Source organism: Natator depressus, chromosome 1 (genome assembly GCF_965152275.1).
Source record: "Natator depressus isolate rNatDep1 chromosome 1, rNatDep2.hap1, whole genome shotgun sequence".
Classification (NCBI taxonomy): Eukaryota; Metazoa; Chordata; order Testudines; family Cheloniidae; genus Natator; species Natator depressus.
The window spans coordinates 348,336,171-348,361,497 of record NC_134234.1 but is presented as its reverse complement, the minus strand read 5'-3'; the positions used below and the strand labels follow the sequence as shown (position 1 = coordinate 348,361,497).

Below are 25,327 nucleotides of genomic sequence, written 5' to 3'. Positions count from 1 at the left end.
ATCCACTGGCTCTTGTTCTGCCTTTTCCCGCTCGATTAAAGAGCTCTTCACCCCATGAAGGCTCTTAGACAGTAATCAAGTCACCTCGGTCTTCTTTTTGACAAGCTAATAAGATTTCCTTAAGTCTCTCACTGTAGGGCATTTTCTCAGCCCATGGATATTTTTTTGTGGCTCTTTTCTGATCCCTTTCCAATTTCTCAACATCCTTTTAAAAGTGTGGGCACGGTATTCCATTATTGGTCTCACAGATGCCATAGAAAGAGGTAAAAATCATGTCCTTACTCCTACCCACTACTCCTGTTTATTTATCTACAGATTACATTAGCCCTTTGGCCATGGCACCACACTGGGAGTTCATAATCCACCATGATTCCCAATTCTTTTCCAGAATCACTGCTTCCCAGGGTAGATTCCCCCCAATCTGTAGCATGGCCTGTATTCTTTGTTCCTAGATGAATGACTTTACATTTGGACATATTGAAACATATATTGTTTGCTTGTGCCCAGTTTACCAAGCAATCCAGATCACTTTATAACACTGACCTGTCCTCTTCATTATTTATGACTCCCCCAATCTTTGTGTCATCTGCAAACCTTATTAGTGATGACTTTATGGTTTCTTCCAGGTTATTGATAAAAATGTTGTTGTATATAGACAAGAACCGATCCCTGTGGGATGCCCCTAGAAACACACCTGCTTGTAAATGATTCCCTATTAACAATTACATTTTGAGACCTATCAGTCAGCCAGTTTTTAATCAATTTAGTATGTGCCATGTTGAATTTGTATTCTAGTTTCTTAATCAAAATGTTGTGTAATACCAAGTCAAATGCCTTACAGAAGTCTAAATATATTACATCAACACTATTAGCTTTATCAGCCAAACTTGTATTCTTATTAAAAAAAATCAAGTTAGTTTGACAAGATCCATTTTTCATAAACCTATCGAGATTAGCATAAATTATTTTACCTTGCTTTAATTTTTTATTAATCAAGTCCTGTATCAGCTGTTTGATTATTTTCCCCCAGGATCGACATCAGGCGACAGGCTTATGATTACCTCAGTCATCCGATTAATCCTTTTATTAAGTATTGGTACAACATTAAATTTTTTTCCTTAGTGCTCTGGAACTTCCCCAGTGTTCACAACTTTTTGAAAATCAACATTAACAATCCAGAGGGTTCTTTGGCCAGCTCTTTTAAAACTCTTGGATGCAAGTTATCTGGATCTCCTTATTTAGAAAATATGTAGCTTCAATAGCTGCTGTTTAACATCCTCATAAGTTGCTGCTGGAATGGAAAGTATTTTATCGTTATACGTCATAAATACATCACCTGGCTTTTTCCCAGATATAGGGCAGAAATGTTTATGGAACATTTCTGCCTTTTCTGCATTATCGTTGTCAAATCTGCCATTTCCATCTAGTAATGTACCAGTACCATTGCTAGGACTCCTTTTTATTTTCCTTAACTCTGCTGGCCATTTATTTCTCCTTGTGTCCTTTGGATTCCTTTACCAGTTTTCTACATTTCCTATCTTCTGATTAATATAAATCACGATCAAGTTACCCTTTTCTCAATTTGTTATATATATATATATATATATTTAAATAATTTTTAATTCTCGTCTTAGTCAGATTATTTTTTAACCCACGTAGCCTTCTTCCTCAGTTGTAGGATAGTGGATTTTGGGGGATCTAATGAAATGTTCTTTAAACAGTTCCAAATGGTCACTCATGTTTTTCTTTTTAAACTCTTTCTTTCAACTGATTTGGCTCATAATTGTTTTCAGTTTTGTGCAACTGGTCCTTCTTCCGTGGGGTCCTTCTACCTCCTCCTCTTCTTCTTTGAGCACTGTTCTATCATTGTTTATCCGTTTGGGAGTCCTCTCAGGATAGCAGGGCTCAGGTTTGAGGACTGTTGAAATTGATCTCACTTCTGTCTGGGATGCCTTGAATCCAGGCAGTTCCAGGTATGGAATCTTCTGAGGACAAAGGCCTTGCTACAGTCATTGAGTCATAGAACAAAAAGGACCTTGAGAGGTCAACTAGTCCAGTCCCTGCACTGAGGCAGGACTAAATATTATCCAGACCATCCCTGACAGATGTTTGTCTAACCTGCTCTAAAAAACCTCCAGTGATGGAGATTCCACTACCTCCCTAGGCAATTTATCCCAGTGCTTAACCTCCCTTACAGTTAGGAACTTTTTCCTAATGTCCAACCTAAACTGCCCTTGCTGCTATTTAAGCCCATTGCTTGTCCTGTCCTCAGTGATTAAGGAGAACAATTTTTCTCCCTCCTCCTTGTAACAACCTTTTATGTACTTGAAAACTGTTATCATGTCTCCTCAGTCAGAGACAGTCCCCTTGGTAGTCTGATCTATTTCGCCACCCCTGTGAGCATACCTTTAGGAGAGATGTCCCTTACACCAAGAATCACAGCAAAGGTTACTCCCAGTCCCAAAGGACAAGTTATTTACCCCAGGTCAATTGCATCTTAGATCTCACACCAAAGACCATGGTTGTAGCCAATCCTATAATAATGTATATACAGATTTATTAAATATGAAAAGGAAACCAGAGAACTATTTACAAGGTTAAGGCAGGTAAACATAGATACACAAATGAGTTACTATTGTAAGTTTCAAAAGGTATTAGAAACTTCTATAACCAGCAAGCTCTATATGTCCTTTAGGGCAAACCCAGGCTAAGCAGCTGGGGATGTCTTGCTTATGCCTGGAAAAACCTTGCCCCACAGAGTCCAAGCTGCACAGAGATACCTAGTTCCATTTGTTTGAGGTTTATATCCCTTTTCTGCCATGTGCTCTAAGCTTCAAACTCAGCCGATGGGAGGAATCATAGAATATCAGGGTTGGAAGGGACCTCAGGAGGTCATCTAGTCCAACCCCCTGCTCAAAGGAGGACCGATCCCCAATTAAATCATCCCAGTCAGGGCTTTTTTAATGAGGCCGGTTTTGTTCAATATCTTCATAAATGATCTGGAGGATGGTGTGGATTGCACTCTCAGCAAATTTGCAGATGATACTAAACTGGGAGGAGTGGTAGATACGCTGGAGGGGAGGGATAGGATACAGAAGGACCTAGACAAATTGGAGGATTGGGCCAAAAGAAATCTGATGAGGTTCAATAAGGATAAGTGCAGGGTCCTGCACTTAGGATGGAAGAATCCAATGCACCGCTACAGACTAGGGACCGAATGGCTAGGCAGCAGTTCTGCGGAAAAGGACCTAGGGGTGACAGTGGACGAGAAGCTGGATATGAGTCAACAGTGTGCCCTTGTTGCCAAGAAGGCCAATGGCATTTTGGGATGTATAAGTAGGGGCATAGCCAGCAGATCGAGGGATGTGATCGTTCCCCTCTATTCGACACTGGTGAGGCCTCATCTGGAGTACTGTGTCCAGTTTTGGGCCCCACACTACAAGAAGGATGTGGATAAATTGGAGAGAGTCCAGCGAAGGGCAACAAAAATGATTAGGGGTCTAGAGCACATGACTTATGAGGAGAGGCTGAGGGAGCTGGGATTGTTTAGTCTGCAGAAGAGAAGAATGAGGGGGGATTTGATAGCTGCTTTCAACTACCTGAAAGGGGGTTCCAAAGAGGATGGCTCTAGACTGTTCTCAATGGTAGCAGATGACAGAACGAGGAGTAATGGTCTCAAGTTGCAATGGGGGAGGTTTAGATTGGATATTAGGAAAAACTTTTTCACTAAGAGGGTGGTGAAACACTGGAATGCGTTACCTAGGGAGGTGGTAGAATCTCCTTCCTTAGAGGTTTTTAAGGTCAGGCTTGACAAAGCCCTGGCTGGGATGATTTAACTGGGAATTGGTCCTGCTTCGAGCAGGGGGTTGGACTAGATGACCTTCTGGGGTCCCTTCCAACCCTGATATTCTATGATTCTATGATTCTTTGTCAAGCCTGACCTTAAAAACTTCTAGGGAAGGAGATTCCACCACCTCCCTAGGTAACGCATTCCAGTGTTTCACCACCCTCCTAGTGAAAAAGTTTTTCCTAATATCCAACCTAAATCTCCACCACTGCAACTTGAGACCATTACTCCTTGTCCTGTCATCTGCTATCACTGAGAATAGTCTAGATCCATCCTCTTTGGAACCCCCTTTCAGGTAGTTGAAAGCAGCTATCAAATCCCCCCTCATTCTTCTCTTCCGTAGACTAAACATCCCCAGTTCCCTCAGCCTCTCCTCATAAGTCATGTGTTCCAGTCCCCTAGTCATTTTTGTTGCCCTCCGCTGGACTCTTCCCAATTTTTCCACATCCTTCTTGTAGTGTGGGGCCCAAAACTGGACACAGTACTCCAGATGAGGCCTCACCAGTGTCGAATAGAGGGGACAATCATGTCCCTCGATCTGCTGGCAATGCCCCTACGTATACATCCCAAAATGCCATTGGCCTTCTTGGCAACAAGGGCACACTGCTGACTCATATCCAGCTTCTTGTCCACTGTCACCCCTAGGTCCTTTTCTGCAGAACTGCTGCCGAGCCATTCGGTCCCTAGTCTGTAGCGGTGCATGGGATTCTTCCCTCCTAAGTGCAGGACTCTGCACTTGTCCTTGTTGAACCTCATCAGATTTCTTTTGGCCCAATTCTCCAATTTGTCTAGGTCCCTCTGTATCCTATCCCTACCCTCCAGCGTATCTACCTCTCCTCCCAGTTTAGTGTCATCTGCAAACTTGCTGAGGGTGCAATCCACACCATCCTCCAGATCATTTATGAAGATATTGAACAAAACCGGCCCCAGGACCGACCCTTGGGGCACTCCACTTGGTACCGGCTGCCAACTAGACATGGAGCCATTGATCACTACCCGTTGAGCCCGACAATCTAGCCAGCTTTCTATCCACCTTATAGTCCATTCATCCAGCCCATACTTCTTTAACTTGCTGACAAGAATACCGTGGGAGACCGTGTCAAAAGCTTTGCTAAAGTCAAGGAACAACACGTCCACTGCTTTCCCTTCATCCACAGAACCAGTTATCTCGTCATAGAAGGCAATTAGATTAGTCAGGCATGACTTTCCCTTGGTGAATCCATGCTGACTGTTCCTGATCACTTTCCTCTTGTGTAAGTGTTTCAGGATAGATTCCTTGAGGACCTGCTCCATGATTTTTCCGGGGACTGAGGTGAGGCTGACTGGCCTGTAGTTCCCCGGATCCTCCTCCTTCCCTTTTTTAAAGATGGGCACTACATTAGCCTTTTTCCAGGCTAATCCACTTGCATGGCTTATCTTCTTGGGTGGGGGAGCAGAACAACAAATCTCTTTTGTGCTCTTTAATGCCCACCATAGTCCCACTACTGTCAATGAACCTTTCCCATTGGGGAGGACATTGCACCTTCTGTAGAAGATCAGCCCATCACCCTAATTGACATCTCTCTCCTGTCTGAAGGTTTACACATCACAGAGGCTCACAATGCACCCTCTCAGATGTTACCTTGCAGTGTGGGATACAGATGTTACAAGTGAGAGCAATGCTAGCAGCAACTCACAAGTGTTCAAGAAGGTGTAAGCGCATTCTTAGAATTCTAATACTTATTTTAACAATGCCAACACGCAGGTGAGCCAGCCTGGTTCCAGCTGTGTATTTGTCAGTTTAGACACAGGGACATTGACATGAGCTAGCATCTAGTCTTCCAGCATCACAGTCCCGGCCTGGAAGAGTTTACAATATAAATGGTTACATGAGAGACTAGGTAATATATAAAATGTGCCGGGGAGGGGAATGAAGAGAGACATCAGTTGCAGAGATATGATTTCAGTGGTAAATTAAGGCAGAACTACATCTTGGCCGTTCAGGCTGTAGGGCTGTAACGATGCTGTGACATTTGGGCTCAGGCTGGAGCCGAGCTCTGGGATCCCATGAAGGGGGAGGGTCAGAGGGTGAAGCCCAGGGTCCACTCTGAACCCAAATGTCTACACTGCAATTTTTAGCCCTGCAGCCTGAGCCCCTCAAGGCCGAGTCAGGTGACCCAGGCCAGCTGCGTCCATTCTGCAGGTCTTTTATTCCAGTGTCGATGTATCCTAATAGTCTCATGCCTGGGTGCACCCAAACTTGCACCAGTTTTACTGAAAGTGTGATGTTAAATCAGTATAGTGAAACCAATGCACTTTGTGTGCAGACAATCTTACATCAGGCAAGCTAAACCAGTGTAAGCCAGGTTTAAACTAACACAAGAGTGTCTGCACTTGGAGTTGCATCAGTTTAACATCACACCTTTAGAGCTTGTCTATGCAGTAAAGTTGCACTGGTATAACTTGCCAATATCATTAAACCTGTACAAGATACTGTGTAGATACTCTTATTTCAGAATAAGAATGGCTGATTTCAGTTCTGGTCAAATAGAGTCACTCATATCAGAATAAGAGTGTCCACACAGTCTTTGGTACCAGTTCAACTATATCTGTTTCAGAGTCAATTCAAGTTATTCTTGGGCAACTTTCTCATGTAGACAACTCGTGTGTACAGACAAGTCCCAGTGAGAAGGCAAGATCAGGACAGATACCTAGATCTAGACCTCTTGATAAAAATGTCAAAAAAGGACAGGTGAGGAAGGAAGACACACTTATTGGTAGGGCCCTACCAAATTCACGGCCATGAAAAGCATGTCACGGATCATGAAATCTGTTCTCCCCTGTGAAATCTGGTCTTTTGTGTGCTTTTACCCTATTCTATACAGATTTCACAGGGGAGACCAGCGTTTCTCAGAGTGGGGGTCCTGACCCAAAAAGGAGTTGCAGGGGGGTCACAAGGTTATTGGGGGGGTCATGCTGTCTTCAGAGCTGGGTGGCTGGAGAGTGGCTGTTGACTGAGGGCCCTGGTCTGCAGGCAGCAACGCAGAAGTAAGGGTGGCAATACCACACCATGTCGTCTTTACTTCTGCGCTGCTGCTGACAGCAGATCTGCCTTCAAACTTGGGCTTCTGGCCAGCAGCTGCCGCTCTCCAGCTGCCCAGCTCTGACGGCAATGCCGCCACCAGCAGCAGCACAGAAGTAAGGGTAGCAGTACTGCAACCCCCCTATAATAACCTTGCGACCTCCCCACACAACTCCTTTTTGGGTCAGGATGCCTATAATTCCAACACCATGAAATTTCAGATTTAAATAGCTGAAATAATGAAATTTATTATTTTTAAAATCCTATGACTGAAATTGACCAAAATGGACCGTGAATTTGGTAGGGCCTTACTTATCGGTGATGTTGCAGTCCAGCATTGCTGCAGCACACAGTTGATAATTACAAGAGGTGGGTCAACATTGATATTTAGTTTATATAATCCAATTGAAAAAAACAACTTTGCATAATGCACAACTATTTTAATTGAGTAACTATATAACCTTGTTGTGTAACTCATGTCCTTTCTTCCTATCGCCTATGTATGGTTTTGTTACTCAGTTTCATCATGTCATAGCTGAAACTAGACTGGAAGCCCTGTGGGCATTTTCATCTGTACTTGAGGGTGCTATAAAATAATACTACCAGGCAATGTTGGTGAGAGAGAATTATTTCCCTCAGGATGTTCTGTTCTCCTTTCTATTCCCCATTCTTATACTCCTTCTTCATAATATATGAGTGCTTTCCAGTCGTGCATTAAGTAATGTGACTGATGTTTGTAATGTGTGGTTCTTTTTTTCGTCATCCCCTCCCCAAGAGGAAACTAGTGTGTGCAGTTTAGTGTTTTGTGGTGATAGGCTTTAAAATAGAAATATTATTATATGTCCATGCTGCTCTGTGTTTATCTTAGAGAAGGCAGGTCAAAGAAGTGTGCTTTGGAGTGGAAGGAGGTGAGGTTTGGAATAGTCCTTAGTTTATTCCATAATCTGGAACCAGATCCCAAGAAAATTCTGTCTCCTGCGCAAACCAAATTCATAACAAGACTGAACAGATCCATTGTTCCTGAGGAGTAGAGTTCTCAACCACAGTCCTCATTTTGGAGTGTTAATCGATCTTTAGGTCTCCTGGGCAAAGACCATTGAGCAACCTGAGGATAAAGACTGAGACCAGGAACTTGATTTGATATTCTGTGTCAGAGTCGAGAAAGGAGGAAAAGTGTGACATGCTCATGGTAGCCTGGATTGCTGAGGAGATACACTGGAGTGTTTTGTACTTGTTGGAATTTCTTAAGAGCTGATGGTTTCATGCCCAAGTAGATTGCATTGTTGTAGTTCACATGGGAAGTGATAAAGGGTGCATAACTGAGGCCAAGTCATCCATCTGCCAGGATGGGACGGAGGCCCTAGCCAACCAAAGATGGTAGGAAGCGTCACTTGTGGATGCTGCTGTGTGAGAGCTCTGTGTCAGCAAGGAATCCAGGAGCCTCCTAAACTATGGAATGAATTGACCAATTGCTGGCATGAACGTGTAACCAAAGGAGACTGCATAGTGACTGCAAACTTCCCAAGATTCCTTCCTTTGTTGACAGCATCACCTCTGCCTTTGTGTTCAGCTTCAACCAGCTGTTCTTCATCCAGGAGTTGACCTTGGCTAAGCATTGTGCTATCTCAATGCAGGTCTACAACAGAAACATTTACTGATATAATGTCAGTTAGGGATGTGATTTTTTGTTTTAAACAATATTTTTATACCAGCAAAATCCCGAGTATAGATCCAGTTATCCAGCAAAAAAGTGCTTTTGCTAGTAGCTAGCTTATTTAGTTTAGGAAATTGGTATAAGCCAGTGTCTCTCAATCTTTCCTGACAACTGTACCCCTTTCAGGAGTCTGATTTGTCTTGCATACCCCCAAGTTTCACCTCACTTAAAAACTACTTGCTTACACAATCAGCCGTAAAAATACAAATGTGTCACAGCACACTATTACTGAAAAATTGCTTACTTTCTCATTTTTATCAATTGGAATATAAATATTGTACTTCATTTCAGTGTATCGTATATAGAGCAGTATAAACAACTCATTGTCTGTATGAAATTTTAGTTTGTACTGACTTTGCTTGTGCTTTTTATGTAGCCTATTGCAAAACTAGACAAATATCTAGATGAGTTTATGTACTCCTTAGAAGACCTCTGTGTACCCCCAGGGATATGCGTATCCCTGATTGAGAACCACTGGTATAAGCTATCTGCAAGCAAAAGCAAATTTTTTGCCCATTAGAACAGCGTTTCTCAAACTGGGGGGACGGGACGGGTATTCTCAAATACCATACCATGCCACCCTTACTTCTCCGATTCTGCTGGTGGGCGGTGCTGCTTTCAGAGATGGGCACCCGTCTCTGCTCTGCCTTCACAGCTAGGTATGCCATAACAACAAGACCATATTGATTTTGTCACTTCCCTAAGCAACAGCCTTGTTGTCATGGAATGTGGTCTACCACTTTTGTAGTGTATTGTTGAAGTCGGCCAGCCCTCGCTCTAACACCGGGGGGAAGGGGGAAATAGGTAGCAAAAATAAAAAATGTACAGTATTGTAATTTCTGAAATAAGCAAATTCATTTTGTTAAAACAATGGATCGTTTTGTTGTACGTGGCACGAAAAGGGGAGCTGAAGCCAACATAGATGGTGGAAAACAGGAGTCATAACTGTGATAAAACAACCCCAATCCCCCGCCCCCAAAATACTGCAGTTTTTATTTGGCATTTGGATTTATTTACATTGGCTCAGAAGACAATTCAAGTCCCCAGTGTGTTTCATGCAGTGAAGTTTTGGTTAATAACAGCCTAAAACCAAATAAACTCCAGCGACATTTACAAACAAAACACCTACATATGTGGAGATGTCTGTGGAATTTTTTGAAAGAAAACTTCATGAACTTGAGCAACAAAAACTGTTATACATAAATGAGAAACTATGACAGCCAAAACTCTGGAGGTGTCTTATGCTGTTTCACTTTTAATCTCTAGGGCAAAAAAGCCTCACAACATCGCTGAATCTCTCATTCTTCCTGCAGCTAAACAAATGTGTGAGATTATTGATTGGCAAAGATGCTGCTGCTCAGCTGAGCTCTATTTCATTATCAGACGGCACAGTGAGTCGTTGTATTGAGGATATGTCCGATGACATACAAGATCAAGTGGTGGAAAGGATTAAAAAGAGCAAGTTGTTTACATATTGATGAATCCACCAATGTTTCGGGGCAGCACAGTTACTGATCTACGTTTGCTACATTTGGGAAACACAGTAAAAGAAGACTTTTTTTTCTGCAAAGCACTGCCAACATATACTAGGGGAGAGGAAATATTTAAGTTCCTTCACACCTTTATAATGGGGGAACACATTAACTGGAACAGCTGTGTAGGGATATGCACTGATGCTGAGAAAACTATGTCTGGTACTAAGAGTGGGTTTGTTGGCAGACTTAAAGAAAAAAGAAAATCCAATGAAGTGAGCTGTAGCTCACGAAAGCTTATGCTCAAATAAATTGGTTAGTCTCTAAGGTGCCACAAGTCCTCCTTTTCTTTTTGCGGATACAGACTAACACGGCTGCTACTCTGAAACCAGACTTAAAGAAGTGGCCCCAGAAGCCCAATGGACACACTGCATGATCCACAGGGAGCCTCTGGCTGGCAGGAACATGGATCCCTATGTTAAATCAATTTCGAGTAAAGCTGTAGCAATCGTTAATTTTATTAAAGCAAAGCTGCTGAATTCCTGACTTTTTAATGGTCTCTGTGGAGAAATGGGATTGGAGAATCAGCACTTTTTACTACACACACACAGACTCACTGGCTGTTGCGGAGAAGAGTTCTAACCTGTCTGTTTAAATTCAGAGATTAGGTGCATTTGCTTCTGATTAAAGTGGATTCTACCCTGAAGAAGCATTTAAGTGATATCAGATGGTTGGCAGCACTCTCATATCTAGCAAATATTTTGGAGTGTTTAAATTCATTGAATGAGTCACTACAAGGAAGAGAAACAAACATTCTCAAACTCAACGACAAAATTAATGCCTTTACTAAAAAACGAGATCTTTGGCAATCACAAGTCAGCAACAAAAATTTACAGATGTTTTCAACACTGAACAATCTCCTGGAAATCTCATCCAGTGATGTCACTGTTGGAGAGATAAAAGAACACGTAGCTGAACACCTGTCTACACTGAACAGGTAGTTGCTGCTTGTCACTAGGTGCTGCATATTTGAGGTGACAAAGCATCCCCATGGATCCGTACCTTGATGACTAGTTTCCAAAAGCACCATTTCCCTAAGGGATCCAGCTAGTCCTTCAGACGGAATTTGCCTTTTTTACCATCTGTAGGGCCAAGTCTGAACCTGGAGAAAGCCTTGTATTTGCTCCAAGTCAGAGGGTAGAATTCATAGGAGCTGTCCTGGATTCTGTCACATGGCAAGGCTTGTCCCCAGCTTCCAAACACACACTGCCTTGCCCAGTCTCCTTTAAATAGGTTTGTTTTTCAAACATAAACAAACCAAACACAAATTGCTGCTTAGCTCCCCCTTCTCAGCTAGCTCCCTTCTCCTTCTATAGCACTGGTCCCAGGGCTGCCTTGCTGAGCCCCACCAGAGGAGTTAGCTCTACTCTGTTTCTGTTCTCTTCAGAAACAGCCTGTCCTAATGACTCCCTCCTTCCTGCCCCTGACAGGACTTTATAGCTCCAGGTGTAGCCATGCCTTCTTTAATTGATCAGTTCTCGCTCCAGGATTGAGCCGTGCTGTTTCTCTTTCTCAGCCTCCACCTGAACCCAGGCTAACTCTTGTTCCAAACCTACAAACTGCTTAATAATCTTCCCTCCTCCAGCTCTTGTTGATTCCTCTTTAGCTGCTCCCGCAAACCTTGCGGATGGTCGGGAGCTCTCTCGGCCCTCTTTGCCTTTGGCTCTGTCAATGTATCATGAAGAGGCAATAGTCTCTCCGGGGTCAGGACTGACTACTTTACCCAGAGGTGCATCTTCACTGCAGAGTTAAGTCCTGTTACCTACACTAGAGTTAACCTAGCCTGGGTGACAGCAGCCGTACTGTGAAATGACTCTCCAGCTGCTGGGTCCAGATCAGGGCTGCACTCCCTCAGGTGAGGCACTAAGACCTCTGGGGCATATCCCAGGGTTCTTCGAGCTGCATCAAGCTGAGCCACTCTACAAATTCTGTCCCAGTGAATTGTGGGAGAACTCGTCTGTCACTGCTGAGTGCACACGGGGAATTCTGGGAAGGATTAGTAGTACACAAGTGGTGTCCACTTGGCAGGGCGGTCATGCTAGCAGCTGATGAGTTGTGCTATGCAAGCTTCGGCCTCTACCTCCTGGCAGGTCAGCCAACTCGAGGGAAATGCACCGCATCACTCAAGGCAAGCAGGTCTCTGTGTGAAAGGGAACAGACTCAGGGGGAATGCTATAAAGACAAGGTGTGGTAGGGGCTAGTTATAAGGCTGATTTTTGACACCCTTCCACCATATAACTGTTTTTAAATGTCCAGTTAGTCCCACTGACAACCAGAACAGGTTCTGAAAAACAGGAGTAAATGGAATAACTTTTCTTTATATTAAAAGCCTTTAAAAGAGCTTATTTTAAAATTTATTGCAAAATGTCTAGTTTATTTGTGTCCTTCCGTCTGCCTGATGAAATCCCATTACATCACAACTTGAAACCAATACTAGATTTTTAGACTGGCTTGTGCAGCAGGTAGTTTTCAAGAGTAATATTAATCATGTTTAAGATACTGCCATTAATCAAAAATTGGATCCAAGTCTCTGTTGTAGGCTGGGATGGAGAAAAATGAACCAGTGGTGAATGTATTGTACTGTGGCCAGCAGGGTGCAGGGAGAGAACGAGTGAAGGCAGTTTTATTCATACCAAAATTATAAAGGCTGCTGGACAGTATTGGGCAGTGCTAGTCAGGGTCTCTTGCACAACATGGGGGCAAGTAACAGCTTCTTCCAGGGCAGAGGTAAATGTGGCAAAAAGTGAAGAAGCTGTGGTAGTGGGTAGGTGTCCTGCTGCACACCTAAGCTCTGTCACAAGAGAGTGTGGAAATCTGCAAGGTAGTCCCCTCCTCCAGTAAGTTCTCTGCTACTGCTGGTCAGCTGTGCCCCACACTCCTTGCCAGCCACAGCACATTCCCTCTTTTCCACCACCAACTGCCTAAAGTCTGCAGGAGCCTGACATGGAGCACTCAGGAGAGAAATTCATATTGGTTCATTAACCACTGGAATAATTTACATAGGGATGTGGTGGACTCTGTTGCTTGAAGTCTTTAAATCCAGGTTGGATGTCTTTCTAAAAGCTACGCTTTAGCTCAGACAGAAGTTATGGGCTTGATGAAGGAACCACTTGGTGAAATTCTGTGGTCTATGTTCTGCAGAATTAGATAGAATAGAACAGGGGTTCTCAAATTTCATTGCACCAAGATCCCCTTCTGACAACAAAAATTACTACATGACCCTTAGAGGGGGGACCGAAGGCTGATCTCGCTTGAGCCCTGCTGTCCCGGGGGGAGAAGGGGTGCAAAGACGAAGCCTGAGCCCCGCTGCCCCGGGCAGGGGAGCCGGACCCGAAGTCCAAGTCCCGCCACCCAGGGCTGAAGCCCTTGGGCTTTGGTCCCAGGTGGTGGGGCTAGGACGTCAGCTTCAGCCCTGGACAGTGGAGCTCAGGCTTCAGCTTTGGCCCCGGCCCCAGCAAGCCTAACGCCAGCCCTGGCAACCCCATTAAAATGGGGTCCCGACCCACTTTGGGGTCCCGACCCACAGTTTGAGAACCACTGGACTAGATGATCCAAATGGTCCCTTAAAATCTTTTAATCTAGTTACTTGGAACCTTTGGCTGACAAATCAGTGACATCTTATTGAACTCACTTCAATGTGTCGGGTGAATTATGAACAATTCATTTGCACTCAACCAAAAGTGTATGCGGCATTGTTTGTCATAAGTGACATGGCGCTGTGTAGTGGTTTCAGCTACAACTACAAAGATACTGGTGTCATGTGTTGCTTGTAGGCTGTGCATGTCAGGGACAGATTCTTCCTATGACAATGGCAAAAGCTACGGGAGCGTTATAGGAAGTTTCTTGTCTCTCTTTAGTAAGGTTGCAACCAGGCTCCCAAGTCAAGGCTGATTTATCATCTTGAATTAATTTAGGGAAGTCCTCTGGCCAGGACCCCTCTGGCCTTATGATTTATGAGTCTATGCTTTTAACTTGAAAAACAGCTTCATATTTGCTAAATGCTAACGTTAACTCTTAAGGGGAAGTGGATTTTTCCCTTCTGATAATATGAATGAAATTGAACATATTCATTCCAGTAGGAGAGATTATAACATAGTTTCTTTCTGCTGCATTTTGAAGTGTCTCTGATACTTTATTGAAAGCTGAGTAAAGCCAGACCTTGGGAATCCCTTGGTAAATAATTTTCAGCATAGTCTTGAAACAATCATTATGATTTATTTACACCAGGGTAGCTCCCTTAGTACCCCGTTAGGATTGGGGGCAGTTGTTCTGGGTGCTATACAGATATACAAGAAGTCGTCGTGGCTGTCCTCAAAGAACATGCAATCTAAAGAAAAGATGTAACAAATGAATGTGATAAACAGGAAGAGGGATGGGGGAAAGAAAAGATGAGGAGGTAACAGCATTGAGGCCTCTCGTTAGCTGCATGCTCAACTTGATATTTCTAAATTCTTTGCAAGTTTAAATAAATAAATGTCAGCTCTCCCCAACTGATATTCAAGCTGCCATTGTTAGCTGGTGGATTTGTTGTGTGAATCACAGCAGAGTTGGATTTGGAGGAGGGCTTTGAAGAAGGCTAGTTTTCAAACAAAAATATTTTTTCTAGGGATGACAATTAATTGCAGTTAACTCATGTGATTAACTAAAAAATTAATTGCGATTAAAAATTTATCATGATTAATCGCACTGTTAAACAATAGAATATCAATTAAAATTTATTAAATATTTTTGGATGTTTTTCTACATTTTCAAATATAGTGATTTAAATTACAACACAGAATAGAAAGTATACAGTGCTCACTTTATATTTATTTTTTATTATATATGCACTGTAAAAATGATAAACAAAAGAAATACTATTTTTCAATTCACCTCATACAAGTACTGTAGTGCAATCTATTTATCGTGAAAATGTAACTTACAATTGTAGATTTTTTTGTTACATAACTGCACTCAAAAACAAAACAATTTAAAACATTAGAGCCTACAAGTCCACTAAGTCCTACTTCTTGTTCAGCCAACCACTAAGACAAACAAGTTTGTTTACATTTACGAGAGATACTGCTGCCTGCTTTTTATTTACAGTGTCACCTGAAAGTGAGAACAGGCATTCGCATGGCACTTTTGTAGTCGGCGTTGCAAGGTATTTATGTGACAGATATGCTAAACATTCTTATGCCCCTTCATGCTTCAGCCACCATTCCAGAGGATGTGCTTCCATGCTGATAACGCTTTTTTTAAAAAAAAGTTAATTAAATTTGTGATTAAACTTCTTGGGGGAGAATTGTTTGTCTCCTGTTCTGTTTCACCCTCATTCTGCCATATACTTCATGTAATAGCAGTCTTGGATGATGACCCAGCACATGTTCGTTTTAAGAACGCTTTCACAGCAGTTTTGACAAAACGCAAAGAAGGTACCAATGTGAGATTTCTAAAAATAGCTTCAGCACTCGACTCAAGGTTTAAGAATCTGAAGTGCTGTTCAAAATCTGAGAGGGATGAGATGTGGCGCATGCTTTCAGAAATCTTAAAAGAGCAACACTCAGATGTGGAAACTACTCTTGATTAGCACCACCAAAAAATAAAATCAACCTTCTGCTGGTGGCATCTGACTCAGATGATGAAAATGAACATGCGTCGGTCCACTCTGCATTGGATCATTATTGAGCAGAACCCATCATCAGCATGGACGCATGTCTTCTGGAATGGTGGTTGAAGCATGAAGGGACATATGAATCTTTAGTGCATCTGGCACATAAATATCTTGCGATGCTGGCTATAACAGTGCCATACGAACACCTGTTCTCAATTTCAGGTGACATTGTAAACAAGAAGCGGGCAGCATTATCTCCTGCAAATTACAAGCAAACTTGTTTGTCTGAGTGATTGGCTGAAGTAGGACTGAGTGGACGAGTAGGCGCTAAAGTTTTACATTGTTTTATTTTTGAATGCAATTATTTTTTGTAAATAATTCTACATGAGTAAGTTCAACTTTCATGATAAAGATATTGCACTACAGTACTTGTATTAAGTGAATTGAAAAATACTATTTCTTTTGTTTTTTACACTGCAAATACATATAATAAAAATTAAATATAAAGTGAGCACTGTACACTTTGTATTCTGTGTTGTAGTTGAAATCAATATATTTGAAAATGTAGAAGACGTTCAAAAATATTTAAATAAATGGTATTCTAGTATTAACAGCACGATTAATCATGATTAATTTTTTTAATTGCTTGACAGCCCGAGTATTGTCATAATTAGCATTAAAAAAATAGCAATGTGTCTCCATCATCAAAGCTGATGGAGAGAAAAGCATGCTGATGGATAATATTTTCAGCCTCAAAGCCAGTATAAAATGGGTCCCCCTTTTTGCTAGAGAATAATCTACGTGTGAACAACTGTTACATTGGACCTACTGTCCTTTTCACAGGAAAAAATATACATTCCAGTTGGTTGGAGAAGGGAGATTTTCTAGGAGAATTGACTCCTGAAAATGTTGAACTTCAGCACAATAATATGTGTCCTGATGGTCTGAGTTCTTCTCTTGCTAATCAAGAGTATAGTCCCTGCTCTACATCCCCTCCCTTCTGACCAAGTTCATGTGATGCTTCTCAAATCCTCAAAGGAAACTACACACTCGGCAGACCCAGTCCATACGGTACTTCTAACTTGTTTTGGGGCATGTGCTGTTATAAGCTGAAGGTTTTTTATCACATATGGAATTATTCCCATAAAGGCCGTCACCTGTGTCTTGGTTGGGTTAGCACGAAGCAGGGTCTTACTGTAATAAACTGAGAGGTTTCTCAGTGTATGTTGTCTTTTCTCGAGAGCGTCAAAATCCTTCTCCTGTGACATAATGCATAGATCATCAGGAAATATAAAGCTCCGTGTATTGCTCTGTATGGGCTGGTGATTGGTGTATCTATTGAAGAGGATTGGTTCCAACACACTGCCCTGTGGGAGGCCATTTCATTGTCATCTCCAGTGGGTCTGTTTCTTGCACAGTTTTACGTAAAAACATCTGTTCTCCAGTTCTCCAGAAGAGATTGGATGAGCTGCACTAGGCAGTAGTTGTGTGTGATATCATAGACTTTGTCAAGCAAGTTATGGTGGTTGACTGTATCATATGTTGCTGATAGATCTATGAACATAGTGCCTGTTATCATCCCTCTCTCAAATCCATCTTCTCTGTGCTGAGTGATATTTAATATTTGGCCAGTACAGGACTTGCCTGATCTAAATCTGGCTTGTTCGGCATTAGATGCTGTTCAGTATGAGGTGAGAGGTGATAGAGAAGAAGAAGCAGCAGAAGAACCAGCTTTGTGCCAACAAGATACGGGTGATGGCCTTTCACCTACACCATCAAGAAGCCAAGCGGAAACTAAACATCACCTGGGATGGAATCCCACTGGCTGAACCCCATCCAAACCCTGTCTACCTGGGGGTGACATTGGAATGGACACTTTCCCTCAAAGTACATGTAGAGAAGACAAAAGGGAAAGTTGGCGCCCATCAACAACATCCTTTGAAAATTGGTCACCTCATTTACTTTGCAAACCACTGCTATTGCCTTGTGCTACTCCATAGCAGAGTATGCATGCCCAGTGTGGAAACAATCTGTCCATGCTAAGAAACTAGACTCTGTTCTAACCAACAGTTGTCCTGGAATAACAGGATATCTAAAGCCAACACCAAAGGATAACCTGTACTTACTGGCTGGCATTGCACCACTTGATCTCAGGAGGAAGGTAGCAAGCCAAAGGGAAAGATCATGGCAGATGGAAGATCCAAGGCATCCATTATATGGTCATATAGGAGTAATCAAACTCCTTAAATCGTGAAAGAATTTTATAACCAGTGTTATGCCTTTGGATATGACAGCTGGCAAGGCACAACTGAGGTTATGGAATGAACGACTATGTGCAGTCGGACGCACTAAAATAGATGTGGAACCCCAGAAAGACCATCCCAGAGGGGATGACACAGACTGGTCAATGCAACAATGCCTGAACTACCTGTGCATGCAAACTGGTAGATCAAAGACTAGTATGATCAAATGGGGCTACTCTAATGACACAAACATATGTGAGTGTGGTGCAGACCATGGACCACCTGCTTGTTTGCCGACTCTTTGGGGAAACCTGTATGAAGGGGGACCTCACTGCAGTGATGAAAAGAGCCATCGCTTGGGCATAGTTCTGGTAAAACATCTCGTTTGTGACAAGGGTACGAGAAGAAGAAGATGCCCATAAACCTTTATTGGCTGGAAATGGATCAGTACATATAGTTTTATGCACATAACACTTCATACAGTGAAAATACTCCGACACGTAAAAACGTATGCAAAGAAATACTTATAAAATAAAAGATTAACTAACTGGTGCTGTTAGGATAAATTTGTAGGCCCAATTATCACAACTGTAAGCTCAACTGTGAACAGTGAGTGAAAGTTCACAAAATGTCACACTAATCTATAACAATAAATGTTGATGGGGTAAAAAGTGTAAAAAGGAGACAGAAAAAACAGAACTAGTACAAACAAAAAAGGCCTACTGAAATAACTAGAGGACTGTGTTAAGGTCATGTCTGGTAAACGAGCTTCAGAGGGGTAGCCGTGTTAGTCTGGATCTGTAAAAGTGGCAAAGAGTCTACAAGGTGCCACAGGACTAACAGACGTATTGGAGCATGAGCTTTCGTGGGTGAATACCCACTTCGTCGGATGCATGGAATGGAAATTTCCTACCTGCCTCTGGAAATTTCCACTACATGCATCCGACGAAGTGGGTATTCACCCACGAAAGCTCATGCTCCAATACGTCTTTTAGTCTACAAGGTGCCACAGGACTCTTTGCTGCTTTTTTGGTAAACAAGAAAAGTGTGTGACTGAAATTAATGAACCAAAATTGGTGTATCAGAAATTAGATCTAATTGGTGAATAAAATAATGAGGGGATGGGCTATTCTTTGCATCACCCCCATTTGGAGTCCTAAAAGAAAAGACTTCAGGGTAAATCCAAATCAAGAAGAGAAACAACTGCAACTCTGGCTAACTAAAAGATGGGAGAACAGGAAGGAGTGAGCTTCACCATCATGGCTGCCACCCCCACAGTCTCCTGGGGCCCTGGGATCCACTGTTACATTGTTGGGCCTTTGTCCTCCTTATCCTGAGATGTTCTGATCAGACCTGGCCAGAGAGAGGGACCCAGATGCCATTGCCACCTTCGCTGACTCTGGTTGAATCCCAAACACAACTTTGTCTTCTCTTCCTCCCCCACACACACATTCTGTGTGTTTTCCTTCCCCACCTTATTTTTCCTCTTCCTCACCTTTTGCCTTCTGTATAATTTGCAACACGGCAGTAAGCCTGTAACCAGAAAGAGGCAGCCAGATGCAGTGCCCTAAACAGCCTGGTAGTGGGAAAAGTTTGCTGGGTCTTGGAGTGGCTGATAGGATCATGTGCTTGGCCTGAGTTTCTCCAGCAGTGACGTTGTTGTGAATGAGAGTCAACACCAGAGACAGAAGCTGTGTTTACTATCTTTGCTGTTCATTTCTCTCCCCTTTTGTGTGTTTTTGTCTTGTTCTGTCTTTAGGAAATGGGTTCGGCCTTTAACAATGGCAGTGACAACAACTCCAGCCCATCTCACCTAACTTCTTCTCCTTTCCCCAAGGAAGATGGTTATTACCATCTTTAATACCATCTGAAACATCCCTGCTCTTTGGCCTCACCATCACTCTCACAAAGACACGGGTCTTGTTACAACCAGCTTCTCATTCCAATGCCACAGCACCAGCCATCTTCATCCAAGGCACACAGCTGAAAAATGTGGATCAATTCAAGTATTTGGGCAGCACCATCTTAAGTGATGGTACCCTTGATAAGGAAATTTCCTGAAGAATTAGTAAAGCCAGCCAGGCCCTTGGCTGACTCCGAACAAAAGTCCTTAACCAACACAACATTCGTCTCTCCACCAAATTGAAGATCTACAGTGCAGTGGGAGGCAGGGCAAAGAAAGAAGGGTCATCCTTATAAGCACTTCAAAAATAACCTGAAGAGCTGGCATCCAGTGGGCTGGCATCAATCTTAAAGAACTGGAGCAAATGGCTCAGAACAGGACTTACTGACAGTCTCAGCATATCACAGGTTTGAGCAGGATCGAGGAAATCATCTCCACGCTGCACGTGAAAGGCGCCAGAGAACTGCATCATCAAACATCATAGATATAGACTTCCCATGCCCTCAGTGTGGCCAACTCTGTGCATCAGGGTTCTGACTTCGGAGTCATATAGAATCATAGAATATCAGGGTTGGAAGGGACCTCAGGAGGTCATCTAGTGCAACCCCTTGCTCAAAGCAGGACCAATCCCCAGTTTTTGCCCTAGATCCCTAAATGGCCCCCTCAAGGATCGAACTCAGAACCCTGGGTTTAGCAGGCCATTGCTCAAACCACTGAGCTATCCCTCCGTAGCCATAGATGAGAACTGAGACAATATCATCATCATTGTCAGCAATAGACTGCCAACACTACCTGAATGACTGTCAGATTCAGGGTGTGTGTGTTCCTTTTAAACACTTCGCCCAGCCAATGGAACAAGAGATGTTGTTAAAACAAAAGCCTTATTTAATAACTTTACATTTCATATGTGTTAATGTTTTTCCTTCTCTTTCTGTATCTTTAATAACAAGTTTAAAAAAGATGTTTAAAGTTGTGCTTGCCATGGTACTAAGCAGTCTGAAGTTTCTGCATGCTAAACCTCAAACCTTGGGCAGTAACAGGGTTGTTAACATCTTTTTCTCTTTGGGCCCATATATTCCATCTAAATCAATACAACAGAGCTTGGAATCTATAAGTATGTATAGTGTCTGTGGATGCTGATTGTCATGTTCTGATCTGGCCTTTTTGATGAGGTCGCACCCATGCACCAGTTCCCACTGGTAAATAGCTGGGCCTTCATCACAAAAAACTGAATACCCCTATGCAGGTTGTGTTAAGTGTCTTAAAACCATAGGAGAGAGAATCTATTTCCTCCCTATATCCTACGTTATCCCTTTTGCTGTAATGGATGCGGTAGTATCCCCCATCCTGCAACATTCCAGCCAACCCTGTAACTGCTCTTCACTCCTGCTTCACCCTCCCACTTCCAGCCCTTCTCTTCCCCTTTCTGCTGCTCAGGACTCCCAGCCTCACCAAAATGTGGGTGTTTGGGTCCAGAAACTGATGATGAGCGCCTAGTTCAACTTCCTACTGTCAAGGGATCTTCAAATAGTGCAGCTGCTGCTGTCTGCAGCCAGGCTGGGAGAGGAGGTGAAGTGTCCCTTTGTTATCTCCTTGGAGAAGCTGGGGATATACAGTGTCATGCAGAGCCGGGATGAGGAAATATGACTGAACTCGAAGGCAGACAGCTTATTAAAAGGGAAAGTGACACAAACAACTACTAGAGATCACTGGGGTGAAGGAATGGGCATGGGGCACTTCTATTGAACTGCCCAGGAGTCACCTGTGGTCAGCTCGAGGGAACAGAGGAGAAAGGTATTTTATTATGTTTCTCAGATGTTCCTTTTCTCTTTCCTGGGTGGGTGGGTGCTTCAGAATGCCCTCTGACAATGGCAGCCCAGCTGGAGCACAGTGCCGAGGTGATCAAAGTGCTGAAGAATGGAGGAGCACATCTGGATTTCAGGACTCGGGAGGGAATGACAGCACTTCATAAGGCCATCCGGTGCCGGAACCACATTGCCCTGATGGTGAGTCCATGGGAAGGTGAGATGTGCTGGCAGGGCCACCTGGCCCTGAAGGGGTCAGACTGAGAAGGGGAGATCTGGGGCACTCCTGTCCCTTCCACTTTCCTACTACTCCCAAGATGCATGCTGCCCTCTCCTTAAGTTACGCTGCTTTCCTGCCATCCCTCCTCCCCTCCTTTGTGTATGGTCTGGGTAAAACCTAAGTTGTCTGCAGCCAGGATGTTGTCTTCAGACCTCTCTGAAACACAGTGCACGGCTGTTTATAACTAATTGTAAGCTGGCTAAGTGAGCTCTGGGATGGAGTGAGTCCTGCACTCTGCTAGGGCTAGAGACATATATCCCCTCCCTTCCCCTGCAGGTTTTGTACTGTGTTGTTCCTGATCTTGATCTTTGTAACATTCAGACCCCAGAGAAATCCCCAGTGAATCTTGCACTCTTCCTGCAGACACTCTTAGACCTGGGTGCCTCCCCGGATTACAAGGACAGCCGAGGATTAACTCCTTTGTACCACAGTGCCATGGTTGGAGGAGACCCATACTGCTGCGAGCTTCTGCTTCATGACTATGCCAAGGTGGGCTGTGTAGATGAGAATGGCTGGCAAGAAATCCACCAGGTAAGTCTAGAAGAGTGGCATGATGGAAGCCACTTAGATTAGAGCCTTATATTTTATGGTTGTCCATGTGAATGTATTCTTAAAATAGGCACCCCCAGAGTAAATGCTTTTCTGTTGTCGGTGGATTGGGTTTTCCCCAAATGAGAGTTCTCCCCATACCCAGGCATTTCACTCTGAGGATAGCCAGGACACCCATCGCTAGCATGAGAAACAAGATGCTTTTTACTGCATTAGTCAATACAGAGATGCCTTCAACCTGTGGTCTTCATTGCAGGTCTTTGCAGTTGCCCCTTGTGACACTGTCTGGAATCACTATATAGACCAGAGTTAGAAGGGAGAAACTACTCAGTAACTTAGAGATTCTGGCTTCCTGTCATTGTCCTTCCCCTTCTGTATCTTAGGGCTTGTCTTCACTAGGAAATTACACTGAGTTAGAATAGATGGGGTTTACCCAGGAGCAGCTGATGCAACATTGACCACACTGGCTACAAAGTTGTGGTCAGTTTTGTGTTAGTTAACATGACTCCGCAAGGGCATAGTTCTCAAAACATCTCTGTATTGACTAATTACTTCTTGTGTCTTGTAAGCAAGACATGAGAAGTAAGTCTTCTGCTCTACTGCACACTGATTAGGCCTCAGATGGAGTATGGTGTCCAGTTCTGGGTGCCATAGGAAAGATGGGAACATATTGGAGAAAGTCCAGAGAAGAGCAACAAAAATGATTAAGCATCAGAGGGGTAGCCATGTTAGTCTGGATCTGTAAAAGCGGCAAAGAGTCCTGTGGCACCTTACAGTCTAACAGGCATATCGGAGCATAAGCTTTCGTGAGTGAATACCCACTTCGTCAGATGCACATCGGACGAAGTGGGTATTCACCCACAAAAGCTTATGCTCCAGTATGTCTGTTAGTCTGTAAGGTGCCACAGGACTCTTTGCCACTTTTAAAAATGATTAAATGTCTAGAAAATGTGACTTATGAAGGAAGATTGAAAGAATTGGGTTTGTTTAGTCTGGAAAAGAGAAGACTGGGGGCGGGGGGGAACATAACAGTTTTCAAGTACAGAAAAAGTTGTTACAAGGAGGAGAGAGAAAAATTGTTCTTGTTAATCTCTGAGAATAGGACAAGAAGCAATGGGCTTAAATTGTAGCGAGGGCGGTTTAGGTTGGACATAAGGACAAAATTGCCTAGAGAGGTTGTGGAATCTCCATCATTGGAAGTTTTTAAAAGCAGATTAGACAAACACCTGTCAGGGATGGTCTAAATAATAGTCCTGCCATGAGTGAAGGGGACTGGACTAGAAGACATCTCAAGGTTCCTTCCAGTCCTACGATTCTATGATTCTATGATGTAATTGTTTAGTGAGGATAAGACCAGAGGAGTATGGGTCTGATGTTTGCTGCTGGGTGAAAGGCAATTGTTAAAGTCTGAAAGGTGTTTGAGAACAGAACAGCTATGATTTGCTTGGCCTGGCATATTCTGTACCCTGCCATGTGGCTGTATTCAAAAGCCATTTCCAAATTACTTTCAAATCTGTGTGAATGGGTCCAAAACTTTCCTGTTCTTCCTTATCATCTTTTTCTTTTTCTCTGTTTCATTGTTTCTCTGTTCCTTTCTGAGTAGGCATGTCGCTATGGCCATGTGCAGCACCTGGAGCATCTTCTCTTCTATGGAGCCGACATGACTTCACAGAATGCCTCAGGAAACACAGCGCTCCATATCTGCGCTCTCTATAATCAGGTGAGGAGAGAGACATGAGGCAGATGGGCACCAGAACAGGGGACACACGGCTGTAGTCACCAGGGCAGGGGGCATACAGACCAACAGGGAGGGGACTTGGGGATAGAGAATACATAGGCTTGGATATATCCTCTTGCTGTTATTCCTAAACTTAGAGCTGGAAAAGAGTTGTTGGGTCCAATTTAGTTCTCTGTCCTTGACCAATGCAGGATTGACCCATTTGTACATGTTGTCCAGTCTAATTTGAAATTTCCCAAGGGATAGCTCTCCCAGCCCTTCCCATGGGGAGATGATTCCGCTGTCTAATACATACCATTGCCAAGGAATGTTTCCTGATATTCTGTGTGACTTTTTCCTTCATTGCTCCAGTTAAACCCCTGGTATGCCAAACGAATGGTGGAAGAGCGGCAGGGGTAGAGGCCTCCATCGTAAAGCAGGAGGGGATAGTTCCTTTCTAAATAGCTCTGGTGTCACCACGTCTGGAATATTATATTCAGTTTAGAGGCCCTCAATACCAGAAAGATATGATAAACTAGAAAAAATCTATAGAATAGCAAGTGAACTGCTTGGAGGACTGCATTCTCTGGAGAGATGATACAGAGTTGCAATCTTTTAGTTTGTTAAAAAGTAGTGAGGAAACTAGTGCTCTTGATTTAATCGCAGTTAACTCATTCGATTAACTCAAAAAACTTAATTGCGATTTAAAAAAACTAAGCCCAGTTAACCACAGTTTTAATCACACTGTTAAACAATAGAATACCAACTGAAATTTATTAAATATTTTGGATGTTTTTCTACATTTTCATATATATTGTATTCTGTGTTGTAACTGAAATCAAAGTGTATATTATTTTTGACTACAAATATTTGCACGATAAAAATAATAAACAAAAGAAATAGTATTTTTCAATTCACCTCATACAAGTACTGTAGTACGATCTCTTGTGAAAGTGCAACCTACATATGTAGATTTTTTTTTGTTACATAACTTCACTCAAAAACAAAACAATGTAAAACTTCAGAGCCTACAAGTCCACTCAGTTCTACTTTTTGTTCAGCTAATTGCTAGGACAGACAAGT

The 25,327-nt window shown here is 43.0% G+C and overlaps 1 protein-coding gene across 1 annotated transcript in view; it reads left to right on the top strand.

The window, feature by feature from the left end:
- SHANK3 (SH3 and multiple ankyrin repeat domains 3) overlaps positions 1 to 25,327 on the top strand; it is a 658,681-nt gene that overhangs the window by 143,324 nt on the left and 490,030 nt on the right. The window contains exons 5-7 of the mRNA XM_074942807.1: positions 21,748 to 21,899; positions 22,342 to 22,509; positions 24,131 to 24,247. Of these exons, the coding sequence (XP_074798908.1) occupies positions 21,748 to 21,899; positions 22,342 to 22,509; positions 24,131 to 24,247 (437 nt within the window). The remainder of the gene's footprint in view (positions 1 to 21,747; positions 21,900 to 22,341; positions 22,510 to 24,130; positions 24,248 to 25,327) is intronic.